This window comes from Gobio gobio, assembly GCF_949357685.1.
Source record: "Gobio gobio genome assembly, chromosome: 24".
NCBI classification, from domain to species: domain Eukaryota; kingdom Metazoa; phylum Chordata; class Actinopteri; order Cypriniformes; family Gobionidae; genus Gobio; species Gobio gobio.
In genome coordinates this window covers 18548948-18570494 of record NC_137120.1, presented here as the reverse complement: position 1 = coordinate 18570494, position 21547 = coordinate 18548948, and the positions used below count along the sequence as shown (strand labels likewise).

Below are 21547 nucleotides of genomic sequence, written 5' to 3'. Positions count from 1 at the left end.
GGCGGAAGAAACCGCAGTGCAGGCCTCCAAACCCTGGACAGAGGCACTGGATCAGGTCAAGGCAGAGGTAATCCATTTGTGATCCCCATAACTGAAGCCACCGCTCTGCCTTGACAGAAGCGGGACCCGAGCCGCGGGGAACATGAGCTGAAGTGCTCTCCTCGAAGAGCTTTCGGTTGGAGCGTAGCGTTCTCATGGGCAAGAGATCACAATGTACACAGGCAACCCCCTCGAGAGCTGCCTGTGCATGCTGCACTCCCATACAAACAACACACAGAGAGTGTGTATCCCCACCCGAAATGAAATGAGGGCAGGGATGAACATACTTTCTGAACTGTTGTTCACTCGCCATAGTGTCACTCTTTGACTCATTCTATTAAACCTAACCTAAAAGACTACTACAAATACTGTAGTTAGAGTTAGTTGACATATAGTTGCAAATGAATGAGAGTTAGTTGACTTTTAGTCACAAAGTTACGTATAGTTAGTAGAACGTCTAAAGTGGACTGTCGTAATAAAATGTAGCCTTACATTTATGTTGATTAATAAAGTGATCTCTGTAATATGCTGCAGCTGTGATCAAATTACGAAAATATATTATGTAATAAAGAGCAAGCACATTTTAAAAGCCCAGAATTGATTTACTTAAAAAAAGCATACAAACCGATTGCCTTAAGACTTAGTATAGCTACCATTGTTCTGTTTTGCATGCTGAATGTTGAAGTCTCAAGCATGATCAATTGGAACTAGATATAGTCACAAATATAGAGGAATTATATCAACCCAATTCAAAGTTTCACAAGGTGTTCATGACATAAGTATTAGCAAAATAAGCTAGGTTTCCTTTTAAAAGCAACCTATTTATTACTTCTTGTCCTTTGAAACCAAATAACTGTGATTTCTTGTTGCATCACTGCATCAATAGGAGGAGAATTACAGTATAAAAGAAGTTCTAAGTGCCCAGCCGAATGGAACACTGATCACCATAATGGTGATTTTTAAAAAAAACATTTTTAGGAAAACCAACATTAATTTATGAAGTCAGCTTATGTGATGTTCTCTTAAATGTTTCAGTTGTATTGGCAATTCAACATTCAATATGACTTTGGGAAATGAGTGAATGCAACTAGAGAAAGATAACTGCAGAAGTGGAGGGAACCTGCCTTTTTTCTTGACAAAATGGCACTCAAACCAATCGATTAATCTTGGGTTTTCTGATTAAACAAGGCATAGTATGTGAATAGTACAGATTACTAGATTTTTACAAATTAAGACATTAAGTCAAGTTATCTGGATTTTAAAGTGTACATTGAAAGTGCTTGTACCCAGCCTTCAAGCTTCAACGTGAAGACGACACTGTCACAACCGTATAAATAGTTACATTATTACAGGCAGGCAACATGACACCAGCATGGGAGCTCGTGCTTTGTGTGGTGGGTGATGGGACAATAGCCGCTCATATGACGATGAGACCCAGTAGCTATTCATAGACATTGTCTACATCTATGTCTAGCTGTTGTCTGCTGGAGTCTATCTGTGTTTGTGCAAGCTTTTTCAGACAAAAACAGCTCTGAAGATGTGGAAGAGAGAAAAAATGTGGATGATTAAACGTAAGTGTCACATTTTGTATGCATGGAATTGCATGTGGTGGAGATCAGATCTGAGTTAGTCCTTTAAACTCTAATTGTAAATAATAATAAAAAACACTAAAACACAATCGGTATTTCATGCAGAGGTATTTGAGACTTGATGTCTCAAGTCTGATTTGTGTTTCAGCACCCACTGAGCACCCAAAGGAGTCGAAATACAGGCCTGTGCTGGAGGTATTCCCCTTCACAAACACACCAAACCCATTTACACCCAGCTAGTGGAAAGTCCCGTACTCTTGTCTGTTTGCGGACGAGAAAAAAAAGAGTGCTGCCAGGCAGTTGCATTGTTCAGTGATCTTGAATGGATCGGCACAACCACGTCCTCTCTTTGCACAACCTTGACTATTTTTGGCAGGTTACATTTTAGTTCACAACAGATCAATGTGTTTATTTAGAAAGCAAAGTGAACACTGTTGCCATCAGCATTATTATTTACTAAAATTAAAACCATAAAAACAGGTAAAACTTTACTTAAAGCCTTTATGTGTACTGCATTGTAAAGATATTCATAATGTTAAAGTTAAAACAGATTAAGCAAAAAAAAAATAAAAAAATGCACCCAAAGATTAAATGCATTATTATATTTGCAGATTCCTTGTTACATCTGAAATTGGTTGTTTGTCGCATGTTTTTAAATGTATTATATGGTAACACTTTCTATGAAGCCCATAAATTATAGCCCCATTTATACTTATTTGTAAGAATTTGAGCATTGGAGTATCATAAGACTATTACTATTCTATAAATATATTTATAAAGACTCATTAAATGGGTCTATAATTCATTATAAGCATGGGCTTCATAGAACGTGTTACTCATTATACTTTCTAAAGATGAAACAATGAATAGATAAGTATTATAATTTATTATAACCGTAGCTACGATTATTTAAATCATATATACATGCATTAAAAGGTGTAATCAATACTTTTATAATGCATTATAAATAAAGGCTTCAAGTAAAGTGTTGCCAAAAACATTTGTTACTTGAAATAAAACAAAAGGTAACTGAAGTAAAATATATAAAAAACATAATTCAATTTTATTTGCCAAGGCAACATTTGTCATTTTCATTTAGTTTAACTAAATTAATAAACCGTATAAACATATTTTTAAAAACAATTCCTAAAACTTTTAAATAAAATAAAACATAAAAATAAAAAATATTTAAAAAATATTAAAAATAATAATTTTTTTTTTCATAATAATAATATAAATCAACCAAAAATAACACTGATTCACATACTCACAATATTATAATTTGATCATGATCAAAATTTCAAGACTGGATTTAAAGGACATTACACTTTATTTCAATGGTCCACTTTAGACATTCTACCAACTAAAGTAACTTTGCAACTACATGTCAACGTCATTAGTGTATTAGTAGACTGTTAGGTTAGAGTTTGGGTTAGTAAAATAAGTTTAGTTGTAAAGTTACTTATTGTCAGAAAGTTGGGGAGCATCAAAATAAAGTTTTAGCAGATATTAAGCAGACAATCTACTAATACTCTAATGAGAGTTAGTTGACATGTAGTTGTAAAGTTACTTATGGCTAGTAGAATAAAGTAGTATAAATTGGACTATCGAAATAAAGTGTTACCATCCTGCTTCTGTAGAAATGATATCAGAGCATGGATCAATTCATAAAAATATATAAATAGCAATATCTGATGTCTGATTTTATTTTTTCTCAGAGTTTAGTCCCCCGTGACCCGATGAGCAGGTTCAATATGAAGAGAAGTTCCCCTAAAGATGAGTTCCCAAACCTGGACAGAAACTGCACCCTCATGGGCCGTATCCTCAACCTGCACATGTACACGCGACAGTTCAACCGTGCAACTGAAGGCGGGGTCATTTTTGATGATATCATACGCCCTGGACTTGAGGATCCAGGTACGTTTTAGTTTGACATTCAGTGGATGAATTTTCAGAATTTTTTTTACACATTTCACGCAAACGTTAATTCCTAGAATGAGTCATAATCTCCACTGAATGGTTACCAGGCTGCAGACTGCAGAGAAATGAAACCAGAAGCTCAACTATCACTTAGTCACTTAACAATGAGAATACAAATTTGCAAATACACAAATGACTATAAGATTCACAGCCTTTGCCATGGCACTCAAAATTGAGCTCAGGTGCATCCTGTTTCCTGATCATCCTTGAGATGTTTCTACAACTTGATTCACCTGTGGTAAATTCAGTTGATTGGACATGATTTGGAATGGCACACACCTGTCTATATAAGGTCCCACAGTTAACAGTGCATGTCAGAGCACAAACCAAGCCATGAAGTCTAAGAAATTGTCTGTTGGCCTCCGAGACAGGTTTGTATCAAGGCACAGATCTGGGGAAGGGTACAGACAAATTTCTGCAGCATTGAAAGTCCCAATGAGCACAGTGGCCTCCACCATCCATAAATGGAAGAAGTTTGGAACCACCAGGACTCTTCCTAGAGTTGGCCGCCCGGCCAAACTGAGCGATCAGGGGAGAAGGGGCTTAGTTAGGGAGGTGACCAAGAACCCGATGGTCACTCTGACAGAGTTCCAGCATTTCTCTGTGAAGAGAGGAGAACCTTCCAGAAGAACAACCATCTCTGCAGCACTCCACCAATCAGGTCTGTATGGTAGATTGGCCAGACGGAAGCCACTCCTCAGTAAAAGGCAGCCTGGAGTTTGTCAAAATCCACCTGAAGGACTCTGACCATGAGAAAAAAATTCTCTGGTCTGATGAAACAAATATTGAACTCTTTGGCAAGCGTCATGTCTGGAGGAAACCAGGCACCGCTCATCACCAGGCCAATACCATCCCTACAGTGAAGCATGGTGGTGGTAGCATCATGCTGTGGGGATTTTTTCAGCAGCAGGAACTGGGAGACTAGTCAGGATCGAGGGAAAGATGAATGCAGCAATGTACGGAGACATCTTTGATGAAAACCTGCTCCAGAGTCCTCTGGACCTCAGACTGAGGCGAAGGTTAATCTTCCAACAGGACAACAACCCTACGCACACAGCCAAGATAACAAAGGAGTGGCTACAGGACACCTCTCTGAATGTCCATTGAGTGGCCCAGCCAGAGCCCAGACTTGAACCCGATTGAACATCTCTGGAGAGATCTGAAAATGGCAGTTCACCGACGCTCCCCATCCAACTTGTTGGAGCTTAAGAGGTCCTGCAAAAAGAATGTGAGAAACTGCCCAAAAATAAGATTGTAGCATCATACTCAAAAAGACTTGAGGCTGTTATTGGTGCCAAAGGTGCTTCAACAAAGTATTGAGCAAAGGCTGTGAATCCTTATGTACATGTGATTTTTTTTCTCCGTTTTTTATTTGTAATAAATTTGCAAAGATTTCAAACAAACTTCTTTCACACTGTCATTATGGGCTATTGTTTCTAGAATTGAGGAAAAAAATTAATTTCATCTATTTTGGAATAAGGTTGTAACATAACAAAATGTGGAAAAAGTGAAGTGCTGCAGCTGTTATTGGTGCTAGAAGTCATGGAAAAATATGCAATACAATGCGTCCGGAAGTATTCACATGTGACGCATTGTATTGTATATTTTTCCATGACTTCTAGTGTGTTTACATTACATACACCAACCATGCTTTTGGACACATACCTAATTGCATGTTATTGCAATTAAATGGAAAAAGTGTTATCATTTAAATTTATATTAGTGCAATAAGCTGAATTTTAGTGAAACCCCCTAATGATTTAAAATGTACATAAAGTGAAACATTTAATTTGACAATATTATAAAGTGCATGCTTTAAAAGTGTACTTATTAAGAAATTTATTCATGAACGTGTACTCTCTTTAGGGACACTTAAGTTGCCTTTTTTGTCATTAGTGTTAAATTATACAGTAATTATATACACTTTTAAATCTTAAAATATACTTTTAAGTATACTAAAAGTGCACATTCAATACATGTAAGCACACTTATTTTTTTTACAAGGGACTTAGGTTTAACTTAGGTTCTACTGTCTTTGTGGGGGCATTTTGCCAGAATGCCAGAATCAGTCCTTATACTGTATATTTGTGGACTCCTGGGGTTTCATGAAGGTACTGCACTGTCTGATATTTAAAGTATATGGACTGTAAAATAAGTATATTGTTTGGTGTCCCTGGGAGAGAAAAAGTTGACAATATTTTTAAGTTACACATTTTCTGCCATAAATGTACTACCACTGTGAACGCAGTTGTGACTTAACTTTTTAATGGTTAACTGAACCTTTAGTCTAGACAAGTCACACTATTCTTTCTGAATAGAAAATCAAATAAGAATCATTAAAAAATATTAAAGGGTTAGTTCACCCAAAAATGTATATTCTGTCATTAATTACTCACCCTCATGTCGTTCCGAACATGTAAGACTTTCATTCATCTTTGTGCTGCTTAACACAAAAATGAACCTCATTGGTTCTTGCGGAAGCTCAAACGTGCTGCTTAACATGAGAATGAACCTCATTGGTTCTTACAGAAGCTCAAACGTGCTGCGTAACACGAGAATGAACCTCATTGGTTCTTGCGGAAGCTCAAACGTGCTGCTTAACAAAAGAATGAACCTCATTGGTTCTTGCAGAAGCTCAAACGTGCTGCGTAACACGAGAATGAACCTCATTGGTTCTTGCAGAAGCTCAAACGTGCTGCGTAACACGAGAATGAACCTCATTGGTTCTTGCAAAAGCTCAAACGTGCTGCTTAACATGAGAATGAACCTCATTGGTTCTTGCAGAAGCTCAAACGTGCTGCGTAACACGAGAATGAACCTCATTGGTTCTTGCAGAAGCTCAAACGTGCTGCGTAACACAAGAATGAACCTCATTGGTTCCTGCAGAAGCTCAAACGTGCTGCGTAACACGAGAATGAACCTCATTGGTTCTTGCAGAAGCTCAAACGTGCTGCGTAACACAAGAATGAACCTCATTGGTTCCTGCAGAAGCTCAAACGTGCTGCGTAACACAAGAATGAACCTCATTGGTTCCTGCAGAAGCTCAAACGTGCTGCGTAACACGAGAATGAACCTCATTGGTTCTTGCGGAAGCTCAAACGTGCTGCTTAACAAAAGAATGAACCTCATTGGTACCTGCAGAAGCTCAAACGTGTTGCGTAACACGAGAATGAACCTCATTGGTTCTTGCAGAAGCTCAAACGTGCTGCGTAACACGAGAATGAACCTCATTGGTTCTTGCAGAAGCTCAAACGTGCTGCTTAACATGAGAATGAACATCATTGGTTCTTGCTGAAGCTCAAACGTGCTGCGTAACACGAGAATGAACCTCATTGGTTCTTGCAGAAGCTCAAACGTGCTGGAATGCAATAATGTACCTCCATTTACCACAACTGATGTGTGAGATGATGAATGTTTATATGTGAATAAAATACTAAATTAAATCTGTTCATATATATATAAAGCTTTCGCTTCAGAAATTCATATGGATTAATATTACGATTTCTTCATTAACTCTTTGAAACGTCAAAGTGGTAGTTGCGGAGCTGTCAATGGAGGGACAGAAAGCTCTCCAATTTCATCAAAAATACGTTCATTTGTGTCCCGAAGATGAACATAAGTCAGGTTTGGAACGACATGAGGGTCAGTAATCAATGACAGAATTTTCATTTTTGGGTGAACTATCCCTTTAATCATGCTTTGCATTTGTAAACCCTGTCCTTTTATGTTATATTTTAGATCTTGTCTGACTTTGTCTGACAGGGCAGTCCAGTGGACCAAAAGCAGTCGGCTGTATAGCGGGAGATGCTCAATCATATATCCTGTTCTGTGACTTTTTTGACCGTATTATTGAGTCTTACCACGGCTACAAGGTCACCACTGACACTGTACAAGAGAGCGACTTCAATTACGACAACCTGAAGGTATGACAAAGAAAGAATAACTAGTAACATTTCTTCAGTGTTTCAACTATGAGATTAAATGGAGACCAAACGGACGCGTTTGCTAAAGTATGTCACTTGAGAAAAAGACCCCTTCGTGTCTCCTCTAAATTTTCAGAGATCTCAACCATGAACTATGCTATGCTATACACATTCATTTTACAGCTCCATACCAGCAGTGCCATTAATTGTCACATTTTACGTAGTTTTAAGAGAATCTTCTCTATTAAGTCTCTTTCCTCAGGGTACATTTTGTGATTATAATATAGTCATGAGAGATGTGGATGTGTAAAGTCTGTGTTTATGTGTGTAGGGTGGTGATGACTTCGACCAAGAATATGTTTTGAGCTGTGAGGTGACTTTAGGCCGTGGCATAGAGGATTATTGCTTCCCTACACACTGCTGCAGAGGGGAGCGCAGACACCTCCTCACACTGGCCAAAAAAGGTATTGCTGTTAAAACATGTTCACAGGTCTACTTAGAGTAGGGGTGTCCAATCATGTTCCTGGAGGGCCACTGTCTCTGGGTGCGTTTCAATATCCCTCCTCGTTTCCTCGCTCATCCGTCCTCCATTCTATGACCCGGAAACCAACCGAGCTCAGCCATCTTGTAGGACATCTCAATTCTCTAATTGCACCCCGAGGAGGCGAGGATCGAGGAGTCAGGATGCTTCCTGAGGAGTCGTGACGTAGGATACACAGGTGTATCCTTTGCAGAAGTGTTTTATCGACTAAAACACTTTCCCCTTCACATCTTGCCACAGTTAATTCATTATTATTATTATTATTATGTCTTATTATGTACAAGACACAAATGTATGTCAAATACATACAAAGGAAACAAGGATACACCATAGACCGTAAAAGGGATGCACAAATAAGAATTCAGAAGCACCGGCTGTGTCCGAAAACCTAGGCAGCTGACTCGTTGCCTCGCTGCCTTATTAGTGACCCCATTAGTGAGTTTGTGCATGAAGGCACCTCACGAAACTAATTTCAGACAGACTTCTTAGGCACGGTAACAGTTTAATGATCTACACTACAGCCAAATAGAGAGAGCTTTGGTGAGAACTAAACAAATATTTAAATACTATATAATTAAAAAAAAAACGTACATTTCAAGATTCAAGATTCAAGATTCAAGAGTTTTATTTGTCACATACACAGTTATATACACAATATACAACTGGCAGTGAAATGTAAACAGGTCCGCTCCATGGACAGTGCAAATAACAGTTACAAGGAATTAAAATAGAAATAGAATAAAATTAGAATAAAAAGTATTAACATAAGTAGAATTATAAATAAATCAAGTAAAAGATAAAAATAGGAAATAAGATAAATAAAAATATAAAAAATAAAAAAAAAATATGTGGATATGATAAGTGAGATAAACTGTAGACTTAAAAATAAGTGGTTAACATAAAATATATATATATGTATATATAAAGAAGTATAATGTGCAAGGTTTATTACAGGTTGTTACGCAGTAACAATAGGAAAGTAAAGTGCAGTGCAATTGCAGTATGTGGATGTTAATGTTAAAAAACCGTATGTTTATGCGTGTGCGGGGGTGAAGTGAAGTCACGTGACTGAGTTCAGGAGTCTGATGGCCTGGGGGAAGAAACTCCTCCTGAGTCTTTCAGTTTTTGCCATCAGGCTACGGAAGTGCTTACCAGATGGCAGCAGGGTGAAGTGAGAGTTTGCAGGGTGATTAATGTCTCTGATGATTTTAGTAGCTCTACCTCTGCAGCGTTTGGTGTAGATGTCCTGCAGAGACGGGAGAGCTGAGCCTGAGATGCGCTCGGATAAGCGCACCACTCTTTGCAGGGCTTTGCCATCATGACTGGTGCTGTTCCCGTACCACGCTGTGATTTACACACATTTACACACAAACTGACCAGCAAACGCAACTTTCGGATGCCATCTTTTTTTTCCAGCTCAACTGTCACAGAATGGAACGCACAGGATTGTGGGATATCAAAGGCAGCGAAGGATACATATATGCTGCCTTCAAAATCAATCAGATGAAGGTATCTCAGGAGGTAACATTAGATTCCGATGTGCCTTGATGCCACCTTGAAATGTGTCCTCCGAAGGCAGCATTTTTCAGGTTTCGGACGCAGCCACCCTCTGAGTTTAGCTCCAGTCCCAATTAAACACACCTCCTCCAACTAATCATGGTCTTACTAGGCATACTAGACACTCCCAGGCAGGTGTGTTGAGGCAAGTTGTAGCTAAGATCTGCAGGACACTGACCCTCCAGGAGCAGGTTCGGACACCCCTGACTTCATGCTAATGTAACTTGTTTTGTAGCTTTGGAGCAGTTGGCTGAGGATCTGCCAGGAAAGCTTTACTCCATAGATGAACTCAGCCATGAGAGTGAAGACCGCGGGGTTGTGATGGACTCTCCACCGTCTTCTTTGATAAAGATCGGTGTGGCTCGTGACTGGCCTGATGCAAGGGCCCTGTGGTTGGTCAGGGTTTATTAGTTGTGGTTAAATAATGCTGCGCAATTAGATTTTGCTGATATGTTTTTGCCTTGCGATCAGGTTGAGTAAGGACGGGACCCTGGCTGTCTGGGTTAACATGGAAGACCATCTGAAACTAGTGTCTTACAGAAGTGATGCTTGCCTACAAGAAGCATTTAAAACTATCTGCATCAGTGTGCTGAAGGTTTGTATCAATCGACTACCTCATGCAATATCATGTTGATATGTTTTCTTTGAGAAGATGATAGGTCTTAATATTGAACAATATATACAGTATATATTCTATATAGTCTATGCACATCAAAAATCTAAAATATGTCTTTTTAGATGGAGACGCTGTATAAGAAACTGAGGCATCCATTTATCTGGAAGCCTCACCTGGGCTGGGTGGTCAGCTCGCCTGCAGAGGTAGGCACAGGCCTGAAGGCAAGTGTCACAGTGAATCTGTTACATCTCGCTGAGAACAAACGCATGGATGACATCCTGGACAGACTGCGACTTCAGATGGAAGAAACAAGTATGGCAAAACTCATCAGTGATTCTGTAGTGTAAAATCATTAACAAGAACATAAAACACAATTAGGCTGCATTCAAATGTGCCTAATTCCCTAAAGTAGGTAGCTTGACGTCGTCATACTCAGATTCTAGTAAGAATATGTTTCAACTGAACCAGGAAAGAAAATGCCTCTGCACTCAATTGGATAGACTTACAACCAATCAGAGCAACGGAGTAAGTGACGTATGTCGAGCAATGCATAGTTGTCAACAGAACTCAACTGCACGCACGCTGGAAGACGTAGAAGAAGAAGATGAGTGTAAACAATCTTTGCCGGTGTTGTAAAAAGAATTTAAGGATACACGGAGTACTTACCAATACGATCATCATTTTTGAGAGAAATAGTAAAGATGAATGCATATACGAACAAGTTCTCCATTTAGTAAACAAATTCAACCCAAGCGCTCTTTGGTGACATGGATGGTTACGTTACTGTTGATTATCTGTCCATCATCGCATAAAGCCCGCCCTGACAATTTAATTGGTCGGAGCGGCTCTGGTTCATGCATAGTTGCTCCACAACGCATCAAGTCCAGACCGAACTTCCAGACCTCAAATGTTGTGGGTGGGGCTAAGTTCGGCTGGCATCCAGGCTATAAAGTAGGCGAAAACAGTGTGTAAAAAGAATAGTATGTCAGAATTTGCAGTACTCATAACACAGTAGGCAAAAAGTATCCTGTCCTACTACTTCAAGCAAGATTCTGAAGTGTGCCTACAATGGACACTTTACTATCCCATGAGGCCACAGCAGAAGAGTTGTGAACGGCAGTGAAGCGACACTACACTGTAAAAAAAATCCCCGTAAAATTTACGGTAAAAAAACGGCAGCTGTGGTTGCCAGAACTTTACCGTAAAAAATATGGCAGTAACGTTTTAGGTTTTTAGGTACAGCACCATATAATTTAAAGGTTTATAATGTAATAATTACGGTTAAAAAAAATATTTTACAGTTCAAAACCGTATAATTTAAAGGTTTATAATGTAATAATAACGGTAAAATATATATATATATTTTACAGTTCAAAACCGTATAATTTAAAGGTTTATATTGTAATGATTATGTTTACACTGTAAACAATTGACGGTAAAAAAAACATATTTCATTAACTGAAATGATGTTAAATTACCAACCTATTGAAATACTAATATCTGTTATGTACCTTTGATATTTACGGACAACCACCAATCACAGTGGTGATGAGAATCACATGATGAATCAAAGCTCATCACAAGCAGCTTTTAAGAGGAGAATTCTAATATATAGAAGGTGCTCAGTGTCATTCACACAAACACTAAACACCATCATGGTAAAACACATGAAATAAAAAAAAAAGTAATAAACATTAATTTAACAACATCAGATGTAACATAAAACCCTGATGTACATAACTGATTAGAAAAAACAAAGAAGAAACATAGTTATTGCAATGAAAATACATCAAATGTGCAGTGTCACGCAGGGAATTCTGGGAATGTCAATTTATGGGTTTTCACTGTAAATTACACAATGACTTGTTCTTTTTCACTTCCAAAAACTGTAAATTTAACGGTATTCTTACTGTAAAATTAAATGAAATGTAATGTTAGATCTATTACAGTTATTCACTGTATATAGTACGGAAACTTTCTGTTAACCAATTAACTGTTTTTCACCGTAGCATTTTTACAGTAAAATACAGTTACAATCACAACATTTTTTTTACAGTGTAATGCTGCAGGTCACATCACAATGACAACATGGCCGATGCATCACGTCCAGATTACATTCATATTCGACACATTCATGATTCATACTATAGCTTCCTAAGACCCGGGAAAACAAAGTATTTTGAATTTCATATTTTTTCATGTCATTACATTGTTTAGAGCATAAGAAACAAATGGGAATTGTTGTTTTTTTTAATGTTTTTTTGTTTTGTTTCATACGTTATGCTATGCCCTCATAAGTGAAATGACATGTATAGGGAAAAACAATGGGATGTTTTTCATTCACCAACCAATTTTCAGATTTCAGGATTTTTTTTAACCGAACTTTGTTTAAAGATGATTGTCAACTATCTTATGAAAGATATAACAGAATTAATTGATATACCATTTTACGTTATGCAATATGTGGGTAAAATGGCCATACATGGGTTTTCCCATTCAATGCAATGCATCTATACACTGGATCTAATGTGTTCGTGGAGCAACATGTAATGAAAAAAGAAGTGTAATAATGGGAGTAATAGTTGGCAACATTTTCATAATAATATCTAATATTTTATAGGAACATTGGTATGTAATTTCTTTCCCTATTCACTTGTTGTTTCTCCCAAAACGCCTGATAAACAAGTCCTGGTGTCCTCTATTGAGGACATGAAATCTATGCCCTGTTTCGTAACAGAAAGTCATATTTTGATTAGAAACCCCATAACATTTTCCTGAGATATTGATTTATAACAAACAAGTGCTAAATTTGATAATTCAGTCATTTTTAAAGACCGGGCAGAAGTTGTTGTCCTGGTGAACCCTCAAAAAAAAAGGTATCTCTGAAAAGCTCTGAATGTGTTCTTTACAGGACATCCAGACTCAAAACTGTGACATGTATGGTGTCAGAGAAATTCACTAAAAGATAATGTCCTCGTACGTGGACAGTGGCACCTAGAGGATAGAGGACATACTTTAGTACTTACTCCATAAATGCACCTACTCGGAGACTATGCACTTTTGGATGCAGCTTTATTTTTCTTAATTTTTCTTCAAAGATTGTGAAATTTAGGACACCAACTGGGGTTGGTCTCAGCGTTCCTTGGGTATCTCAAATGTTCTGGTGCCACAAACAGTCCAATGGCTAATAACCTTTGGTATAGAAGCATTTTTGTCTTTTCTTCTTGGCTCATGTCGAACTCAATGTCCACCATTTAATTAAATTTAGCTATTCCTTCTACAAATCCATTGTGACGTTAACCAACTTCAAGCTTGTAAAACTAAACCATTTGTTAATCAAAGCTCCATGAAAATGATGGCAAGAACAAACATTTTAATGTGCATAAATATTTGCAAGATTGATCTACTAGTCTGATTGTTTAAATAATAAAAAAGACCTATTTCCTTTTGATCACCAATACTACTCTAAACAAACTGTTGCATAATTTTTTATTTAATACACAGGCTCTCCTGGTATCTATAAAATCAGCAACCTGCAGACCATTGGATGTAATGAAGTCAGGCTGACCCAACTAGTGGTGGATGGGGTCAAACTTCTCATCCGAATGGAGAAAAGACTAGAAAACAACGGTGGCATTGATGACCTGGTACCTACTCAGAAGTGAAGCGGCCATCAGGAGGCATTTTGTTTCATGAGAACTGAAGTACCGGCTGTTCTCATCAACATTATGATGAAAAAGAGACTTTGCGACACTCTTTGTCTTGTTTGTAAAATATTTTTGAAGCTAGTGGTTTATTCGCTTATGGCTTATATCACTAAAGGGGGAATCTCTCGAAGAAACGCCCTTTCACTCAATTCTACATAGCTATTACACCCACACATAAATGTTAATGAAACATTATTTTGTTCTTTCTTTCGATTTTGTGCTGACATTTGACCTGGGCATTTCTTTGAACTGTATGGAATGTAAACAGCATTTTTGTTGCATTTGTGTTTTACATACTTATTTAACAGACAGGAATATTGGTAACACTTTACAATAAGGTTGTATTAGTTAACATTAGTTAATGCATTAGTTAAACATGAACTAACCATGAACAACACCTCTGTTCAGCATTAGTTAATCTTTGTTAACGTTAGTTCATAAAAGTCCAGCTGTTCATGGTTAGTTCACAGTGCATTTACTAATGTTAACAAGATTTTAATAATGCATTAATAAATGTTGAAATTAACATTAACAAAGATAAATAAATGCTTTATGAGTGCAGTTCATTATTAGTTTATGTTAACTAATGAACCTTATTGTAAAGTGTTACCGGAATATTCACTATAGGGGAGCGCGGGGCACAACCTAACGCGGGGTTAGTTGTAACACACATGGTTTAAAACTTTCCACACATGCCAGGGTGACGAAACTTAGTGTGTTTACTAGTTGCCATATCAACATTACTTAGAGAAAAAATTGCACCAAAATTAAAAAATCTTTGGAAGATATCACTGAACATTTATTTAACCATAGCAAAAGTACATTTCTTAAGTTTATTTTTCATCTTATCATTGTTTTTGTGTTTATTTAAAATAAGACAAATCTGCTATTATTGTAATCTTATATATTTGATTTAACAGTTGAGATAGTTCTTTAATGCTGATCTAACCAGCAGAAGACACGAGTGCAGGTGGGGTGCGTTGTCACTCTATGTTACAATGAGCCCCTATTAAGAACTATGCTATTTTATTTGATACTTTTATGAATTCTTTTGAGAAACCATGAGGAAAAGGTGAATAATGACTGAGAGTCAATGTTCAGAAATTATTAGGGCCCGAGCACCGATGGTGTGAGGGTCCTATTGTAATTGCTCAGCCTATTCTTCTTCTTCTTCTCCCAAATGAATTGCATTTTTGAGGGCCTAAACATGCTCGAAAACTCATGAAACTTTGCACACGTGTCAAAAGTGGTGAAAATGTATGCCTGATATGGGTTTCAGAATTAGGCGTGGCAAAATAGTGCCACCTACAAAATTTCAATTAAAGGGTTAGTTCACCCAAAAATGAAAATTCTGTCATTAATTACTCACCCTCATGTCGTTCGACACCCGTAAGACCTCCGTTCATATTCGGAACACAAATGAAGATATTTTTGTTGAAAGCTGATGGCTGAGAAAGGCTTCAGATAGGCCTCCATTGGCATTCAGTAAAAAAAAAAAAAAAATCAAAATAACACCTTTATCCAACTTGTTCTTGTCTTCCGTGTGTGCCTCCACGACGAATGCGCGAGAATATGACGTAGCGCCGGGGTTCGGGAATCCATGAAATGCACACTTAAGCCCGATTTTGAGAACTACGCCGAGACCTAAAGCACGATCAATGTAGAATTCAACAGCTTAGATACGCGCGTCTTCCTCTGCTTGTAAACAAATCGCTTCTGGGTCAAGTGTCCGAACGCCGGATCTGCGTCATATTCTCGCGCATGCGTCGTGGAGGCACACACGGAAGACAAGAACAAGTTGGATAAGGGTGTTATTTAGATTTTTTTTGCGCAAAAAACTATTGTCGCCGCATCGTAAAATTATTGTAGAGTCACTGTGGTGAGATGGACTTTGTAACAACGTTTCAAGTGCCTTTTATGGGTCTTGGGAGTGTAAATGTACTGAATGCCAATGGAGGCCTATCTGAAGCCTTTCTCAGCCATCAGCTTTCAACAAAAATATCTTAATTTGTGTTCCGAATATGAACGGAGGTCTTACGGGTGTCGAACGACATGAGGGTGAGTAATTAAAGACAGAATTTACAGAATTACCCAACAGGAAGTGAGATATTTCGAATTTCCTCTGCAAAATGTTTGCCATTTACAGACGTTGTACTTTAACGAACTTTAATCAGATCAATATCATATTTGGTCAGTCTAATCTAAAGGCCTTTGCCATGTTAAATTGAGAAGATCTTGAGTTTTCCCTGAAGGGCGTGTCCGTGGCGGCCTGACAAAGTTGGATATTTCACCAGGACACAGGAAGCTGTTGTAAGTCAGGCATACAATGTCCGATCTGGCCCAAACCTCACATGTTTGATAAGAGTCCTGACCTAAACACATCTACATGCCAAAATTAGTTAGTCAGCGCCACCTGCTTGCAACAGGAAATGGCATGCTTTACACTGTAATTCACTCCCAGAAATGCTAGAAACACATTAAATCAAGCAAAACTTGGCTAAGTGATAATGTATGCGATTTACATCGCAGGAAGTTGTTGTAACGCAGGCATTACAATGTCCGATCTGCCCCAAACTTCACATGTTTGATAATATTCCTGGCCTGAAAACATCTACATGCCAATATTCAGTTATTGTCAAAGCGCCACCTTCTGGCAGTAGAAAGTGTTGCACATTGGAGTGACTTTGCTATATTTCTCCTATATTTACACGCTTAAATGCATGACGCCCACTATTCGCTGTTTTCCTGAGGCCACAGGGTTGCGGTGCTCCCGGGTGCAAGGGCCCTTTCATCGCTGCTTGTTCATAATTATGTTTTGTTGTCAAACTCAAAAATTCGTATATTTTTAATGATTAAAAAAATGGCATTATTTTATTTAAAAAAAATTATACTTGTATTTTATTGAGAAAATATTTTAGCTTGTCTTGGATGTTTTATTGATTAGATAAAATAACATTTTAAGCTGGCATTTGGTCATGTTACAATGTACCCCTAACATTTTACTATGTACCCCACCTATGGGGCACGTTGTCACATTTCACTTCCATTCTTTCGGGGTAAATCAAGAAAAAAGTATACACTGTATTAATGAAACAAAACCACATACTTGTACTAGATATGTGTGCAATTAATGTGGGGAAAAATAAATGTGGATTTACACAAACTGAGAAAGTCAAAAAGCGTTAGGTTGTGCCCCGCTCTCCCTTATCCTAAACATAGATGATCATGTGCAAAACACAAGAACAGAATGTTCGGTACTTGATGATATAATTGCGTGTTTGTGGGAAAAAAGGACACAAAACATTGTAATTCAAAGACTCATTTCAAGTAAGCTTTAATGTGCTCCAGTGGGACTGAAGTTGAACCACAGTGGCCCAAGGGATTTTCCGCAGAAATGTACAGTACAATGTCGAGAGAATAAATGGGAAGAGTGTGTGGAAGGGTGAAATGTGTTGAGTTCATTGCATTTTTTGGAGATCCTCAGCCTTCAGCTTCCTTCCCATTCAAACAGTTTCATTTAGGGGGGAAAAAGGGGGGAGGAGAAAGAAATTTGTCCTGGAAATGTACCGTCACAAAATGGAACATCACAGTTGACATTCGAACATTCAATGCCTCTCTGAGCTTTAATCACAGCTTTACCCTTTTAATATTTTCAGTCGTTAGTCCTTTTTCTCAAACTACAGAAACTTGACCTCATCTTCCCTTAAAAGTGTGCAGTCACGACCTCTTTAATCAGCATTACAGTAATACAACATAGACAGCATTGCACATTTAACCTTCGATACTTCAGTACAAAAGAACTAGTAGAAAGTACCAGTACGAGTGGTTGTAATCCATCGTCATCATCATCATCTTCATCATCACCACTTATTACAAAACAAATTACATTTTACAAAAAAAAAAAAAAAAAGTCATGCATGGTTTCTACAGTTAATAAAACAAGGCATAAAATGGCTTAATAAATAAATTTCTTGTAGTTGAAGCTTTTCTCAATTTGGAAAGGGAAATACACGTCCCAGTGTTGCCGAACTCTCGCTCCAAACACACCGCATTGTTTCTGCAGCTCGATGATGTTAGTCTCAGTGTATGTTCTGTATGGAATGTTAACGTAGACGCTCATTTACTATTTTCTAGCTGACCTGTACATCCAAACCATCTGCATCTGGGAAATACACTGCCTGCTCTACTGAACACTTAGTCGTTAATTCTCGGATGTTATGATCACATCTAATTCTCACTGCGGATTAAAAGGATAATTCACCCAAAATGAAAGCTCTGTCATTATTTGCTTACCCTCATGTCCTTCCACGTGTGTTGCTATTTCTCCATAGAATAGGAAAGTAAACGTATTAAACTAAACTAAGCGCAGCTAATTTTCAGTGATTAATTGGATTGTAACAAAAGCCCCGTTTTCACCGAAATTACTCGGAACAATTTGTCCCAGGAACTTTTTTCCCCCCAGACCTGTTGCTGTCTGCGTTTCCATCGCACCGTGAAGATTAGTCCGGTGACTTAGAACTGCACATGACTTTCCAGTTCCCGCTGGATTTCGCCCTCTGGTCCATCGGTCGTATTTTTTTAAACTTCATTGTTGATTTGTATAGCACACACCGCAAAAGACTTTTAGGTTGAAATAAAATGCTACGTAGAGTTAACCAATCAGCACGTTCAGCGCCCAAGTCCCACCCCTGGCAGGACCGTTTTGAAGGGGAAATGTTTACCCGGAACTTAATTTAGACCCTGGTTCCTGCAGTCGAAACCATAGACCATAAAAAAAAAATTGGACGACGCGTCTTCACTATCTTCCACTGAAGAAAAGTGAAGCCACCAACGTCCGAATATGGCGCTGACATCTTGCGCTGATTTTGGACCCGAGTCTGCGCAGTAGAGAGCAGGAAGTAGAGCCGCGATATCAAAAGCCCGCCCACACTCTCGCAGATGCATAACACTAAAGCTCCAGTCTCCTCCCGAAAAGTGCCTCAGTAGCTACTTCACTCAGAGAAGCTGTCAATCATAACGTCACACCCCTGTTTTATAGCATCAAATAACTAGCTAAAATCAAACTTATTTAAAAACGAACACTTGAAATGAAATCAGCGTGATAAAAACTGCCTAAAATGACAGGAATTATTTGAAGTGTAATTTCATTGTTTAGTTTGTCTCACGTCAAATTTACATTACACAGAGAGGGCGCGGTTTATGAGCTATACTGGGACCGACCAAGATGTTTTGGCTTCGCTTTTCAGGATGTGTGCGGCACGCTTGGTCGAAACACACAGTACCACCCCAAAAGTCCCTAGCTCCTGGGGAAAGTTCCTGGGGTGGAAACGCGGCTAAAGTGTAACGTATGGCTGTTGCACACATATTGCATTGCTTTTGGTCATTTTTGGAGCAAATTCTGTTCTAGTTTCATGAAAAATAACAGCATATGGACTTGATCGCATGAGGGTGAGAAAATAATAGAATTTCCATTGTTGCATAAACTGTTCCTTTAAAAACAGAACGTTGAGAACATATAAAAGAACTATTAAAACTGAGTGGTGTCAAAGTCTAAACGGAAAAAAAGGGAAGAAAGCAACAAACTAAACAAGTATGACACATTGAACATAATTTTTCTGTACAGAGCTCAATAGTGACTATACAACACCTCCACATAAGTAGGCTGAAAGTCTTGTATTATACAACTCTATGATCAATTCAATACAACAAAACATTCTATATCTTAACTGTACATGTGGAAAAAGTCGGTTTGAAGTTCGTTACGATAATTAGCTCAGCAGATTTTTGTCCTGCCGACCCTGAAAGGGCTTCGATATTATTGCAAGATGGTTGTTTTAACCAGGCGTATATGCTAGAGGTCATGACGATCGGGCTAGGGCGTTTTTTTCTCTTTTCATCTTTTTGCATTCATATTTTTTCTCCACTAAACATTACAGCAGTAGCTTACAGAAGCAGGAACTCAAAAATGGCGCTCAAACTTCCTGGCGAAATTCCTTTTTAGTGTTGCCTATAGTTCATGTATTTTTTTCGAACCCTTTGCTTACAGCTTGAGCTCATTGGCAATTTTCGAAGCGATGTTCTTGAAGGCGATGGACGTTCCCGATATGCGTTTGAAGCGAACACCGTTGAGAGACAGGCGGGGCAGTTTGCAAACCTCCATCTCCCATTGGACGAGGCTGTCCTGCCGCGCGTCGCCGTGCACGCAGAAGAGCAAGAAGCGCTCGCGCTGCTCGTAGTCGCAGTTGTTGGCGTCCAGCACCTTGCGGATTTCTCTCATCATGTCTCCCGGCTCCATGGACGAGGTGGTCTTCATACTCCAGGTGAAACGCAGCGATCTCGGCTTCGAGTCACGACCTTCCTCCTTGGGTTCTCCGGATCCACTCCTGATGACAAACACAGAAGCGTTCAGAATGTCAGGGTGATCCTCAAGACAGATACTAAACCATGAGCTCTGCTGAACGGAGTATTGTAGAGTTCAGGCCCGTTCACACCAAGAATGATAGCTATAAAGATAACGATAACTACATTAGCGTCCACACCTGCCGATGATATCGTTCTATTTGTTCTAAGCGCCTGCTGCAGTTTTGCCACTTTAAATGCTCAAGCTCTCTAAAGTCGAGTGGATTCTGATTGGCTGTCAATGTTTTTATCATTCACCAGCTAGAAAAAAATCGTTCGGAAAAATATTCCTTTAAGGCCCGTTCACACCAAGGATGATAACTATAACAAAGGTTTAATCTAGTGAAGTCCACTCCACAACTATAACAAAATCAAGGAACTATATCGTTGGAATCACGTTCAGAACTTTTTTTTTCAGCTGATAAATGATAAAAACACTGACAGCCAATCAGAATCCACCTGACTTCAAAGAGTTTGAGCATTTAAAGGGATAGTTCACACAAAAATTCTAATTCCCCCATGATTTACTCACCCTCAAGCCATCCTAGGTGTACCTTTCAGCCGCATACAAACGGAGTTATATAAAAAATGTCCTGGCTCTTCCAAGCTTTATAATGGCAGCCCAAAATTTGACCGACTCCAGCATGCCCTGGAGGAGAGTTAAAGTTCTGTAGAGTAGATGAACTGTCAGCAGAATTAGTGTTTGTTGAGGTCCCATCAGCATCCTCCGACGAGTGTGCAGTTTTGCCGCGGCCGCTCTTACCCGCGTCTGTTTTCGCTCGAGATGACGGCATATTCATGATTTACCGTCGATATAAACTATAAACTAGTTATAAACTAGTTATAAAACTTTTTCAAAAATGTTTTACAAAACTTTGCCAATAAATGAGTAAATATAGCACTTTCTCACAGAGCAGCAGGGAAACACGTCTTACATCCTTTGCTAGGAACAGCGCCCAAAAATTCGAAGCCCAAAAAAGAGCATCCATCCATTATAAACGTACTCCACACGGCTCCAGGGGTTAATAATGGCCATCTGAAGCGAACCGATGGGTTTATGTAAGAAAAATATCCATATTTAACACATTATAAAGTAAAATATCTAGCTTCTGCCTTACCGCCATCCATATTCAACTTACGGAAAAAGCGTAACAGACGTGACGATACGGAAGGCAGTCTGGCGGAAGCTAGATATT

The 21547-nt window shown here is 38.6% G+C and overlaps 2 protein-coding genes across 6 annotated transcripts in view; one reads left to right on the top strand and one right to left on the bottom strand.

The window, feature by feature from the left end:
* The first annotated feature begins 1430 nt into the window (after positions 1-1430).
* Positions 1431-17397, top strand: LOC307120991 (creatine kinase, testis isozyme). 2 transcript variants are annotated; one of them, XR_013815905.1, is made up of 10 exons: positions 1431-1610; positions 1777-1823; positions 3347-3545; positions 7371-7531; positions 7863-7995; positions 9865-10021; positions 10101-10224; positions 10368-10557; positions 13750-14321; positions 14416-14739. XR_013815905.1 is itself a non-coding variant. In XM_079808346.1 (9 exons), the coding sequence occupies exons 1-9, from the start codon at positions 1577-1579 to the stop codon at positions 13908-13910; spliced, it is 1206 nt and encodes a 401-aa protein (XP_079664472.1). In that variant the 5' UTR covers positions 1431-1576; the 3' UTR covers positions 13911-17397. The 2 variants fall into 2 exon arrangements, 1 of the variants encoding a protein (XP_079664472.1); XM_079808346.1 differs by having other exon boundaries at positions 13750-17397.
* Positions 17258-21547, bottom strand: part of mark1 (MAP/microtubule affinity-regulating kinase 1) — an 83795-nt gene continuing 79505 nt past the window's right edge. For 2 of the 4 annotated variants that reach the window (XM_079808339.1, XM_079808338.1), the window contains one exon: positions 17266-20335. In XM_079808339.1, the coding sequence (XP_079664465.1) occupies positions 19993-20335 (343 nt within the window). In that variant the 3' untranslated portion in view covers positions 17266-19992. Of the gene's footprint in view, positions 20336-21547 lie in introns of all 4 variants that reach the window. The other 2 variants (XM_079808337.1, XM_079808336.1) reach the window with 2 other exon arrangements.